Source organism: Etheostoma spectabile, chromosome 6 (genome assembly GCF_008692095.1).
Source record: "Etheostoma spectabile isolate EspeVRDwgs_2016 chromosome 6, UIUC_Espe_1.0, whole genome shotgun sequence".
Lineage (NCBI taxonomy): Eukaryota > Metazoa > Chordata > Actinopteri > Perciformes > Percidae > Etheostoma > Etheostoma spectabile.
In genome coordinates, this window is record NC_045738.1 from 5,372,754 (window position 1) to 5,387,090 (window position 14,337).

At 39.5% G+C, this 14,337-nt stretch overlaps 2 protein-coding genes across 2 annotated transcripts; both read left to right on the top strand.

Annotated features, from left to right (window-relative positions):
* The first annotated feature begins 4,809 nt into the window (after positions 1 to 4,809).
* On the top strand, positions 4,810 to 8,523 carry gpatch3 (G patch domain containing 3). The gene is made up of 7 exons (XM_032519453.1): positions 4,810 to 5,274; positions 5,921 to 6,375; positions 6,520 to 6,694; positions 7,664 to 7,723; positions 7,813 to 7,934; positions 8,011 to 8,138; positions 8,257 to 8,523. Exons 1-7 carry the CDS (start codon positions 4,857 to 4,859, stop codon positions 8,438 to 8,440), a joined length of 1,542 nt encoding a protein of 513 aa, XP_032375344.1. The 5' UTR covers positions 4,810 to 4,856; the 3' UTR covers positions 8,441 to 8,523.
* A 221-nt stretch (positions 8,524 to 8,744) lies between these two features.
* gpn2 (GPN-loop GTPase 2) lies at positions 8,745 to 13,681 on the top strand. Its single transcript, XM_032519336.1, has 6 exons — positions 8,745 to 8,850; positions 9,193 to 9,677; positions 9,830 to 9,986; positions 10,198 to 10,358; positions 12,771 to 12,901; positions 13,110 to 13,681. Exons 2-6 carry the CDS (start codon positions 9,258 to 9,260, stop codon positions 13,180 to 13,182), a joined length of 942 nt encoding a protein of 313 aa, XP_032375227.1. The 5' UTR covers positions 8,745 to 8,850; positions 9,193 to 9,257; the 3' UTR covers positions 13,183 to 13,681.
* The last annotated feature ends 656 nt before the right edge of the window (positions 13,682 to 14,337 follow it).

Below are 14,337 nucleotides of genomic sequence, written 5' to 3' on the forward strand. Positions count from 1 at the left end.
TACATTTATCTCCGTGTAATCCTGGAATTTTTTAGACCTAATTTGGTGGTATAAAACTGCCTAACAAATGCCCCCCAGCCCCACAAAAAACAAACAAACAAAACATGACAAGAAATAATCTTTTGAAATATTTAGGTTATTGACATGTAATTATTCAGTTTAGCCAGATGTCAGTCAAAATTAAGATTAAAAGTTATAATTGAAGATTTAACCTGATTTACAACAAAAAATATTGCATCAAGGTTATTACAATTTATCCTGAAGGGGACATGAGTGTGTGTCCCAAATGTAATGGCAATTCACACAATGGTGTTTGAGAAATTGTCTGTGGATCCCCCAGATTAGTAAGACTAGTGCAGTGCCCGTTGAAAATGTGCCTGTTTGGAATGGGCCGATTGCTTGGCCTGCTGCTTGTAGAATTCATCAGAACCAAATTGTACCCCAAAATTACTTACAGAAGGGCCCCAAACCACTTAATATGCACCTCCACAACATAGCCGACTACTGACTTACAGAGTAGGCTACTTCTACATCAGAGGAAGACATTGTATTTACCTGAGAGAGAACGAGGGATTCAGAATGTAGGCTAATCACAAAATATCACAATGACAATGTGGAGTAATCAGACATTGCCTCATGGACTCATGGCAGTGCGCTACCCAACTGGCCCAATGTGAGAGTCTGGTAAAAACTGATGTGTCTGCCAACTCTGAGATTTTGGAGATTACGTTATGTTCTGCCAACTCACAGCAATGTAATACAATAGCAGGAAGAGTCAAGACAATTTGTGCTTCTTATATACATATTAAACAATTTATTTTGCATTTCTAATCCAAACAACGTCAAACTTGGCACTGCACTTACCGTACTTAATGTACTTACTTACTGTGCTTACTGCACTTGCCCGTAGCAAGACACACACAGACACACACACACACACACACACACTGACAGAAAGACCTTCCTGTAATTTATAGATAGATTTATCCTCTGGGGAACATGAGTGTCTGCACAAAATGTCATGGAATCCATCCAATAGTTGTTGGGATATTTGCGACTGGACCAAAGTGGTAGAACAAAATTATGTACAGTAGCCCATGCACTATAAAAACTGAAGTAAAAATGGAGTGGCTGGCTGGCTGATAAACAGATTGCCATCACTGAAGATTGTCCGTTTAGTTATAAAAACCCAATGCTGGCAGGTCCTCAGTTGAGTTGTGTTTGTGTCATCACAGTGAGACTATAGAGCTGTTTTTATTCTGAAACAATAAAAGTTGACCAAGAAAATTTAAGGAAGTCCAGTTTGTGGCGGTACAATGTTTCCCTTGTCATTTAAATGAGTTTACCCTAATTTTCCCCGTGCCAGGCACAGAGGCTGGAGACTGATAAGCCTAATTGCTTTATTGTAGTCACAAATAAACACACTTCTCATTTTCAATGACAGGCTCCAACTAACAATGTTCACCACATTATTTAGTGACAGTCATACACAGGCTGTACACACACACATAGACAACATATTATGCTCTTTCTTCCTGTGGGGACACCTGCTGCACAAGCCAAGAAGCCTGAAACCATGATCATGGAAGTTCTAGTGGATCCACAGAGCACTCTGGTGCCAAGGTCAGTTCATACAGTGAATGACAGCAATAAAAACATTACAAGCCAGACACCACTGGCAGCACCAGTCACCAAATGTTTACTTCATCAGTAGCTTTACTCATCCCTTCAAAGAATACTCCCTAGGTTTCATGGCCGCATTTTCTTTCCTGGAGTGATCTCATCAAGACATACTACAGTGATTATTCATGTGAGGCGTGACATCTCAGTTCTTAGCTTTGAATGCATGACACACATTACGTTATCTTCGAGAATGTGAGCCTTTCAGCAAAGTGACCTGTAATGCACTCCGAAAGCCCTCAGGCTGCTTCATGAAGCATCCTGACAGTTGTAAATACTTGTGATAAGGCTCGTGTTTATAGAGGTTAGGAGCAGGCAGAGACGGACACGGAGGACAGACGCTTATCTCCTCCAAGACAGTAAAAATAAAATGTCCTTCATTCTATAAATGGAAGAACTGCTGTATTCCGAGATCAAGCAAGTGAAAAACAGTCTGATGAAGCATGATGTAATGGCCGGCTCCTAAAGAATGCTCAAGCTTTTTTTTTTTTTAAACTAAAATCCAAAAAATTGTAAAAACACTTGACTGTAAGCCTTAACAGATTAAGACTATAATAACAAATAATACGACAGCTATTTAGAAAGAGAATTGTGTCAACATATCCACTGAACACAGTTTGATTTACTAAAATGAAGGTCTTGCCCTTAATTTTAACTTTTGCTTTTCCTCTGGTTTTAGTTTCCCCAGGTCATTGAACTCTCAGTGCGTGATGAACACCATGTCTGGTCAACTGACCTTGACCTCCTGCTAATACAGCAGAGGTTCATCTGCCGAGGTCATTAACCCAAAGGTGACAGTAATTCTTACACCGTGGACTCATTTCAATCCTCTGGAAAAATTATTTGATCATCCTGGAATTTGAAATTGAGTGAATTCAGTTCACAGGTATACATGTACAGTAGTTCTTTCTTTTCTCTTCCCTCTCACCATGAAAATAATATATGTAAATAACATGCAATACACCATAATTGTATACGGGCAGATCCAGAATGCCACACATACATTTTCAAACAATACATTTTGAATCATTTTCTTGTCTGAAAAATCATAGGAGGTCCATCTTGTCTCCTTTTACAGGCTTTTATAGCAAACTTAAACACGTCAAAATTAAATATTGCAGGGTTTTCTTTTCTTTCTTTGTTGTTGCGATGGCATAACCTACTGTACTGACCATGCTCTGATGTTGACCAGGTACATCTGGAAAAACATACATAGTTAACTGACACAATGCTAAACTGCCAAAAAATACTGAAACCTGGCATTGAGCATAGAATGCTTCTAAGTTTTATTTAGTTATCCTGATTCTCCTTATCCTTATTCCTGATTTTTTGTACCGTCCGTATTTTGTTTGTAAGTTTCTCCATGGCAAGGCCATAAGCATGAAGTGAACAGACTTTATTTTATGAAAGTCCCAAAGGCCAAAAACTGTGGTGCAACAACCTGATTGGTGTTTTTTTATGACAAGGTGTTACACCATTATTGGTATATCTATTTATTCAGGCTCACTTTTATTCAATTTTATTTTATTTTCCAGCACAAAAGATATTTGGTGCATCTGTTTGTGAGACGCCTATACACATCAGGGCGCTTGCATGCGTAAGAAAGTTGTATACTTTCAGTGTTTTAGTGTAATATTATAAACCTATAAGCAAATCAAATTTCTGACTCATCTCTAAACATGTCTGTGACAATCTGTGATTCCCAGTCATATGTGACGAGGATTAGCATTTCACAAGCCAGGATGGTCATGACTAAAAGACAATAAGTGTGTAATTATGTGTAAAGTGATGTTGGAGTCCTGACACCGAGGTCTGGTTTTACTGCCTGCTACTATCAAAACACAATGATAAAAGCTGAGGTGAAGGCCAGAGCTAGAGCTCCCCTCTGGGTTAATGAACTCTGACTGAATGCATTTCTTGGTTTAGGCCTAGGCCTACTCTCTGAAAAAGTTTTAAAAAGAATGCAATGTAAAAGACTTTAATAATTTTCTTAACGCAACACTAGAGAACGTTTAAATTTACACTTATGTATTATTTATGTCTCATTCAAACCACAGATCAGCTTCCCGATCTGGCAAACTTGCATAGCGCGGTTATAGCCGGTGGAGAGCCGCAAAGTGAATGCAGAAGTTCCGTTCACCCTGTTACGAGTTGATGAACCACTGACCGATTTTGAAAACATTATTTTGAGGTACAAAAAGTTCTCTAGCGTTGCTTTAAAAGACAACATGTTGTTGATTGCCCTATTCAGTGAGATTAAACACTCTCAGCCTTGCTGCATTTTTGCATAAATCAAAAATAGATTTATAAAAATTGAGCCAGAATGCTGTCTTCTAACCATCATTTGAGTCACATGGCTTCATTCCTCCTTTTACCATTTTTATGTTATCACAGTTGGTTATCATGGATGCAGAAGTGATCCCTGTCAATTTTATGCTCCGGGGGCTAGTTATTATTTATGTTAAATGTTTTCTAAATCCTTCTAGCTATCTGAGAAGAGGGATCTCTCTTAAAATGTCTGTATTGAGGGTTATTTTTTTAACCTATTGAGGTCATAGACAGTTAAAGAAAGACTGATATCATAGACAGTTAAAGAAAGACTGAGGTATGCGTTTTCTCAAAGTTTCACATTCACAAATGTAAATTCAACTCTAAAAACTAATTTCATACTTTTTTTCCATGGAGTTGTACTTTATATATATTTGATTTCGGGCTCCCTTAACAAGAAGGCAGTTAAAACTGTCAGCATATGGTCCTCCTTATCTTTGTAACGGCCTTTAAGCGTCCCCTGGCAAAATTGTATTGTATAATCTTCATTATGTTTGTATTATATACTTTTATATGTCATTAGTGTTGTGTTTCTTGTTTTTGCAATAAAGATTACATAAAAAAAAAAAAGATCTACAGGTTTACAGCCATAGACCGTTAATATTAACGGTCTATGTTTACAGCAAAAGTAAAAAAAAAAAAGAAAAAAAAAGGTATGCCTTTTCTCCATAGACAGTTAAAGAGTTTTATCTCGTAGACCGTATATTGTTGATATTAATATTAACGGTCTATGATTTTTCTCCATGTTTCTTTCTAAATGGTTTTCTAACGTCTCAGGAAGCGGAACTGACGTAGTTTCTGAAAGTCTTTCCGGTGACGTTTTATGTCGAGTAAAGAAAAAAACAATCATGGCGGTCGCTGAAGCCGTATCTCCGGTGTATTTGGCAATTAGTAACATTCCTGTTGCCTTTCACTCCGCTGACCTGAGAAATTATTTCAGCCAGTTCATAGAAAGTGGCGGGTTTCAGTGTTTTCACTACCGACATCGACCTGAGGTTCTTAGGGAGTCCGAAGTGTCCGAAAACACCGTGCGTGGGGACGGTGAAGAGGGTAGCTCCAAATCTCCGGAGACCGACCAAGTGACAGAGAACAGCCCCGCGAAGAAGCAGCAAGCGCTGAAGTCGTGCTGTTGTATCGCCTCACTTCATGCTAAAGATGCGGACAGATTCGTCAGGATGTATGCTGGGAATCACTGGATTGACTCGAAAGGGAACTGGCTGTCTAGACGTTGCGTTATTAAACGAGTAAAGGTTTCACAAGACAAAGGTTATTGATATATTATTAATATTATCTATATATTATATATATATATATAATATATTATTATATATATATATATTATATATATATATATATATATATATATATATATATGTGCTTCTCATTATCTCCTGGTTTGAGGACTCAAACCGATTTCTTATTCGCGTCATATCAGGGTCCAAACATTAACTTTTGTGTCCGCCAGTCAAATGGGTAGTGATCGTTCAGATTTTACCAGCCACTCAATAGATTACCATTGTTTCTGGCTGGTGAGTGAAGCAAATCTACCAGCCACTTACATATTTAACAGCATGTGGCAAGTAGATGCTGCTAATTTTGGACCCTGCGTCCTATTTTTCCTTGATAACTTAAAGTTACTTGAATTAATCATTATAAATTATCAGTGTTGCAGTTGTGTAATTTTCAGTAAGGACACAAGCTGATTCGTAGATTAATTTCTAAGGCACAACTTCGTCTAAATGAAAAATTCTGAGTTAATAAAGAGTATAGGAATTATGTCATCTATGTCATGGCCTCTTCATGTAGGTGTTACTGCTGCTTATTATTGGACATGTGTTTTCTTTGTTTGTTTCTTTGACCTTAAGTGTTATTGCAGTTTGTACATCTAATTTTCTTTTTTTTATTCTTTCAGATGATGGGTCATTCCCCTATAAATCAAAGTACGAGCAGCGGCACCGGGTGTCCTTAACAGAATGTTTCACAGAGGCTGACCTCAAAAGTTTATCTGAGCTGAATCCACCAGCTCTGATGCAGAATGGGAATGTGGGCACACCGGTCAAAGTGTTTCTACAGCTCATCCAATCCTGCCGTCTGCCTCCGCGCCTCATCCGGAAGTTGGGCCTCACTTTCCCCAAGACCAGCTCTAATCGCCGTTACGGCAATGTGCCTTTCCAGTATAAGAACAGTTGGACACTTCCAGCCACAGAGGAGACTATCTTAACAGCAGCTGGCCATGAAATATCAGGACCGGGCATGTTTGCTGCTCCACCCTCAAGACAGAGGCAGCTAGCTGATCACACAGAAACAACAGAGACTGATGAGCCACAGAAAGAAGAAGAGGAGGATGCACAGTCAAATGCAGATGATGTGGGTTTAAATGCCTTCGTATTTGTTAGTAATGTCAAATATAAATGCACTTGCATCTGTAGCCTGCAATTTAGGGCTGGCTAAATTGTCATCATCATCATCCCTTCACTGTGGTTTGACAATTATTCCTCTCGTTGATTGTAGGATGATGACTACTGTGAGGAGTGGGAGCGCCATGAGGCTTTGCATGATGATGTAACAAGCCAGGAACGAAGCAAAGAAAGGCTGTTCGAAGAGGAGATTGAGTTGAAGTGGGAGAAGGGCGGCTCAGGCCTGGTGTTCTACACTGACGCCCAGTACTGGCACAAGGAAGAAGGAGGTGTGCAACAAAAACATGACTTTTACAGTTTTCAACACTTAACAGAAGAAGCTCTTTACATATATGTTTTTTTTCTTCTTCTTTTCTTTACATGAAAAATGAAATATCACCATTAGGGCTGAAACTAACAATTATTTTCATTGTACATTAATTAGTTAATTCTTTTCTTGATCAATGGATTAGTTGTTTGGTAAATATAAAATGTCTGAAAATGGTGAAAAATTTTGAGAGAAATTTCCAAAGCCCAATATGACGTCCTCAAATGTCTTGTTTTTTCCACAACTCAAAGATACCCAGTTTACTGTTACAGAGGAGTGAAGAATGCAGAAAATATTCAAATTTAAGAAGCTGCAATCAGAGAATTTTTACATTGGATTACATTTATTGCTTAGATACATTTGATGCTTGTATCCAAAGCGACTTACATATTTATATACAGTATATCAGAGGCCACACACCTCTGGAGCAACTAGGTGTCAAGTGTCTTGCTCAAGGGACACATTGGTTGATGCATCGCAGTGGGAATCTAACCCAGGTCTCCCACACTAAAGGCATATGTCATATCCACCGCGCCATCACCACCCCCACTGTCTATAGTTGATAACTAATCGATCAACTAATTATCTTTGGAGCTCTAATCATCATCATCGTCATCATCATCGTCATCTCTAATTGATGTTAGCCACATTAGCCAGCATGGTTATGGGAACTGAAACGATCATTTCAAGCTGGTGTTCTTTAGTTGGAATCTGACAACGTTCTATAACTGTTGTGTATTATTAAATTTAACGGCTAAATTCCACTCAATTATACAATTACAATTATAGGCATTAAAAGACAAATGTTGATCTAAATGTATTCAAAGCACATTTATATGATGTTTTTTTATCACTACTATTACTTTAAATTAAGTGTATTTGCTTGATGAAATATCGATTACATTGATGTCTCCTGTCTTTTTTTTTTTAGATTTTGATGAACAAACGGCAGACGACTGGGATGTTGACATGAGTGTTTACTACGATAAAGGTATCTCAAGTTTGTTTTACATCCTTGATTGGCTGTGAACTCTCTCTGCAGGATCTTTTTTTTTTTTAACCCAACTTTTCTTCTCATAGATGGAGGTGACATGGATGCCCGTGACTATGTCCGAATGCGATATGAAAAAAGGCTGAGGGTGGGTCTTGAAGATAGATCTGGACACAGTCAGTCTATTGGCAGTTTTGAGAGGTTCACAAAGGTAAGGTGGTGGCCTGTCATCCATTGTTTCTACCATAGCCTTTATGAGCAATATTCTAATGTTTTTTTCTTTTTAGGGCTTTGGTCGTCGTTTGATGGAAAGGCAGGGCTGGAAGGATGGTGAAGGGTTAGGACACAGTCAGATTGGGATTCCTGACGCCCTTGAGAGTGAGGGCCAACATCCCAATTGTAAAAGAGGCTTTGGGTATGTATGAACACGAAAACGCAATCAACAAAATATAACTGCTTGCATCTTTTAGTATATGAGTGAGTGGACATTGATGTTAGTGCTATCTTGATGCAAATGTATTTCTTTTCTGCAGGTATCATGGAGAGAAATTGTTCTTAAATCCCGTAAAAAAGCGCAGGACAGATTTTCATATAACTACAGTGTATGATAAACCCAAAGACATCGATGGCGGTGACACCTTGCTGAGACGTCAACCAAACACTAGTATGAAATACAGAGGCTGGCAGCCAGGTGGCAGCATCGGACCACGACGATGACTTCAATTTACATTTTTCTTATTCATAGATTTTTTTACTCACATATTTGTCTCACTGTTTTATTAAAACATTTTCAAACCTTTCTTTCCACTTGTGCTGACTTGGTCTTTTTATGTTATTATGTAATATCTCAAAAAAACTGTCTTCCTATGGCAATGCATATTTGTATGTGACTGTATCGAATGTATTAATGACGTAACGTAAACTGAAATACTATATAAAGGACTATTACAAAGATTTAGTGTTAGTGCCCATATAAATAATATTCTTTGTCGGTGGTAGTGCCCCATCAAATGAAAAAAAATCTTTTATTTTGACATCTCGGTAACGTGACCCGGATGTAATTTAGAGTAGCTTTAGCCAGTTAGCTGGAAGCTGTTGTACGCATGCAAACGCAACCGCGGCAAACGGTAAATATTCATCAATACTTACTACATTTACAAATAAAATTCCACAATGTCGTAATAGAAAATGAAGCTAACTCAATTAGACGTCTTGTGTGGGTACAGATAAACTTTTAATTGACTAGCGACAGTTAACTGAAGTTGTATTTATTAACTTAACGTTAATGTTACCCGAGTGTATTGATCACAAGCTAACGTTATGTTTATAACGTTGTACATAGCTATCTACTCCTGCCTAATTAACTATTGAGGTTTTGCTGCAGTAGTAAATTAATTGTTGAAAAGGCTAAACCTGCTTCCATCCTCTAACATGCTAATGTCCGACACTGACTAACGTGACCCTGCCAGGAATCAACCTGGATGCAGATGTGGCCCCTCTGACATCCTGGTCTTGTCCCCGCGGCGCTGAAACCATGTCCAGCCAGACCGGAGCAACGCCCTCCCTGCGCTTCGGCCAGGTGGTCATTGGACCCCCAGGCTCAGGAAAAACCACTTACTGTCAAGGAATGCAGGAGTTCCTGACTCGCATGGGGCGCAAGGTGGTTGTGGTGAACATGGACCCCGCCAACGAACAACTACCGTATTCCTGTGCGGTGAATATCTCAGAGCTGGTCACTCTGGACGATGTCATGGAGGGTTTGAAGCTTGGGCCCAACGGCGGGCTCCTCTACTGTATGGAGTATGTTGAAGCAAATCTGGACTGGTTAGAAAACAAGCTGATACAGCACAATGACTGTTATTTCTTGTTTGACTGTCCTGGACAAGTGGAGCTCTACACCCACCAAAGTTCAGTAAAGAATATATTCTCACAGCTGGTCAAGTGGAATTTTAGGGTGAGCTTCTTAAACATTCAGGGATTGGAATGATGTTATGTCCCCTGAACCTTGATGCTTTGTCTATTCAGTCATCATGTATGTACACTATTAACATAATGTAGATCTTAGGTCTTATGACGCTATGACTGAGTGCTCCTTGTCTCTTTAAGCTCACGGCAGTGCACCTTGTGGACTCTCACTACTGCGCTGACCCAGCCAAGTTCATCTCTGTGCTGTGTACCTCCCTGTCCACCATGCTGCATGTGGAGCTTCCACACGTCAACATCCTCTCCAAGATGGACTTGATTGAGCAGTATGGCAAACTGGGTAAGTTAAGAAAGTTTGGCTTTACCTCAAACAAAACAAATGATATCCCGGTCAAAACAAAATTACTAAAAAAACCATAGGATTTTTACTTATTTTTCTCATGAAAACATTGTAGAACTTATTCAGAAATTGATTTATGTATGTATTTTACTCGTAATTGAATTTACCATGAAAAAAACAACGTTTTTATTTACTGTGTGTTCTTGTACAGCCTTCAACCTTGACTTCTACACTGAAGTCATGGACCTGACCTATCTTCTTGATCATCTGGCTGCAGACCCCTTTTTTAAAAAATTCCACCGTCTAAATGTGAAGTTGGCAGAGGTCATACAAGATTACAGCCTTGTCTCCTTTGTGCCTCTCAATGTACAGGTATCACTGTTTTGCCGTCAGGCTTAATACTTCGTTTTTTTAGTGATGGTAGTACGTGCCAGCCAATAGGAACTAATATTGCTATAATTCCACTAAACTATGCTTCAGTAAAATAAAAGTGAACCACTAGTTTCCTAAAAAGGGATTAGGTGGCTTAAGCTAATATGGAGGCCACACGTACATTAGGGGTGGGGAGTGGGGGGGGGGGAAATCGATACAGCGTAGTATTGGGAGGCGTCTGGTAAATTTCCACCCCTAATGTACATTGCTCTCTATCTGACCAGGCTTTGGGTGTTGTTGCTGCAGGAAAGTTAACACAGAGCTACTGTGTATTGTACTTAGCTACACACAAACCTCTTTAAAAAAATAAATAAATAGGTTATTGCTCAGTGAAATACCAAATGTCAAGTCTGCTTTGAGCTTAATCCCAATCTGACAGACCTAATGTAGCCTGACCAGCTAGTACATCAAACTTGGCATGTATACAGAAACGAAGCCTTGAAGGCTCAGTTTCTGTGTGTCAGACTAACTGACTAAAAGATTATAAGTGCTTTTTCAGAGCAATACATTTTACCTATGAAAACTAGAGATTAACTGTGTTTTGACTGACAGCAATTTTGACACCAAATATTATTTTGTCTCATGCTATATATTTCTGTGGAATGATGTGAGGTCACAGAGATGTTGAGTGGACAGCGTAATAAGAATTCCTTCGTTTTATTGTTGTAGCTGAGTTGTAAAAGGGTTCAGCACCCACAAAACATCCATACTGAGTGGAACTGGCCCAAACGTATTATAAGACAACATTAATTCACCAATGCAAAAATGGCTTCCTTCCAAGAAATACTAAAAATCACTTGTGGCATATTTCATTGTTCCAACAGGTAAATCATAAATCATTTTTAGCATTTGAAATTGAGCACTGGATCAATTTTCTGCAGATGGATTGGACTGTTAAAAAGGGAGTGGGCTTTCTGCACACTATAGTAGTTCCCTGGCGTTATTTTTTCATCGAGACTGATAATAATAATAAATTGATTATGTATAGCACTTTTTAAGGACCCAAAGTTGCTTTCCAGGGCAAGGTATAAAACAAAAACAAGGCTGAACAAAACAAAACAACACAAAAACAAGATTCAGGCACAGATGAAAAGGGAGGGGGGGTGGGGCTACGGATAGGCAGAGGTGAAGAGATGTGTTTTGAGGCGGGACTGGAAGATGATGATAGACTCAGACGTGCGGATCTCTTGGGGTAGGGAGTTCCAGAGCCTGGGAGCTGCCCTAGAGAAGGCTCTGTCCCCAAAACAGCGGAGGTTGGACTTGTGGGTGCAGAGGAGACCGGCTGAGGTGGATCTGAGGGTCGGTAAGGTATGAGGGGGCCAGATGGTGGAGGGCTTTGTAGGTAACGACCAGGATTTTGTAGGTGATCCGGTGGGAGATGGGAAGCCAGTGGAGTTGTTTTAGGACTGGAATGATGTGGTACCAGGATTAGGTGCGGGTGTTGAGTTGGGCGGCTGCGTTCCAGACCAGTTGGAGTCGCTTGATATTGGTAGAGCTGATGCCGAGAAGAAGTGAGTTGCAGTAGTCCAGTCGGGAGGAGATGAAGGCGTGAATGAGTCTTTCAGCAGCGGGGAGTGTGAGAGAGGGTCTGATTTTGCTGACGTTACGGAAGTGAAAGAAGGAGGTTTTAATGACATGATGCATGTGGAGCTCAAGGAAGAGGGTGGAATCACGCCAAGGTTGCGGGCCTGGATAGTTCAGGAGACAATGGTGCCACCAGTCCTGTGTGTCCACAGACAGGTCACTAGACCACTGTGCCATTACTGCATATGGGACTAGTCATTTCTACATTATGGCAAGTTGGCACTCTTGTCTCCATCATGGGGAAAGCACAGTCTCAATGCATGTCTGTGTTTTCTATCATCTTCATGTTAAACAGCCATGGGTTACCATGGTTACCGATGGTACACTTTTAAACCCTGAGAAGGACAAGATGCTAAACTCTGATCATCGGATCAAGTTTGGGATTTGATGGGTTTGCATGTGTAGCTTACTTCAAAATACTAAATCTTGATAACCTCCATGGCTTAAGAGGCTGCACGGCAACATATCAAAGAGAGTTTAGAAATCTTTGTGAGCCTGCCTGTATGCTGCTCATGCAACAGATCAGCCCGGTAGGAAGAAATGAGTAGGAAAAGAGCATGAGGACATACAAAACAAATCAAATCAAATCCAACACTGACTTGTGATGTGATTTTATGCTGATTTAGATCAGAAACCAGAAATACAAATACCTTTAAACAGCACTATATTAGGGTTTTAGTGAGAGTTTTTTTTTCCAGCAATTTTTTTTGAATGAATTTCTACAGGGAGAACCACCTGATCTCAAATGCTTCTCTTTTCTGTCTCCAGGACAGAGAGAGCATGATTCAGGTCTTACGAACAGTGGACAAAGCCAATGGCTACTGCTTTGGAGACCTAGAGGAGAGGAATCTACAGGCTATGATGTCAGCTGCTGTGGGGGCAGACTTCCAGTTTGACTCGTATCCTTTTTTTTCTAGTCATGATAGTGACTAACTGTGACTCATCTGGTTTGAAATCTAACCTTAAGATTTACGGGAGGTGGCTATTGACTGAATACTCTGGTGTCTACAATGACTTTGGATGAATTATGTTCAAAGTAAATTGAATCTTACAATATACATTTTAAAATGTGTTCATTTTTACATGTTTTCCTTAACAGTACTCCAGTACTCTTGGAGTGCAAGAGCGGTATGTTGAAACCAGTGGAAAGACTGTAGAGGAGGAAATGCTGGATCTATAAATTGAAAAAGCCCAAATAACAGGAGAAAACTGGTTGCCTTTTTAGCATCACTTTACCAGGGGAGTCTTGGCAACATCCATCTCACTTGGCCTGAATTCTGAGTCTCTCTACAAACGCAGTGGAGAGATAGGAACTAAATTTGGGCGCTGAAGATGCTTCGAGGTTGCACCACACCTCATAAAAATCACGATGAGGATGACTTAAGGGAGTAAATGCAGAGCTTTTCTTGTTGTGAGAAGTGTGATGTATTGTATTTTTCACAAGGATATTTTCAATAAATGCCTATACATTTCCTTAACACGTATCAAATGCAAGGACCGTCATTTAGGTTTTGTTTTGTTAGATGTTGATTGTTCCATATTTTTGAGAACACTAAGGTAAAATGTCCCTGGGTAAATCATATTCAACCTGAAACGATGAAGTAACTGCAGTTATAATAAACATTGTGTTGTGTCTTCTACAGTAAAGAATTAACTGAAAATAAAAGACTCATGATGGTGCTCCCTGCTTCTTATTTCAGATTATTGGCGCATGAATTAATTCTACTAAAGAGTGACCTGTATTTTAATCGGAGAAGTGTGGCAAAGATTATACAGAAGACTTGGATTTTCCTCACACGTAACCTCCTGTCAATGTGCATATATATTAGTGAGGAGTAGCCTGTCTGACAAGAACATACTGAGAACAGACAGCATATATCCTATGAAATGCAGTGGAATATAATGGAACCTGACAATCGGCAGTCCCTTTAGAGATGCAAATGCATTTGTTTGTGTGTGTGCGTGTGTGTGTGCGAGCGCTCGTGCATGCAGTGGATGGGTAAATAGGAATGAGCAAGACATATTTTATGTATATAGAGCACATTTTAATATTCTCATCTGTTGGTCAAATAGAACCAACCAATTTGATTTCTAAGTTTTAAGAAGTATTTTGGTGTCTGAACAAATACTATAATACATGCATAGTATAGATGATACTGCTATGTTTTTATTATTATTACATTTGCAAATGGGTATTGTACAAATGCAGAATACCCATTTGTACTTTTCCTACCACAGGCAATGAAACTCTTCAACACGTCATCACTGGGTGCTAGATAAGACTCTGAGACACCACGATACTGCCCTAAGTGCAACCTGTACAATTGGTTTATTT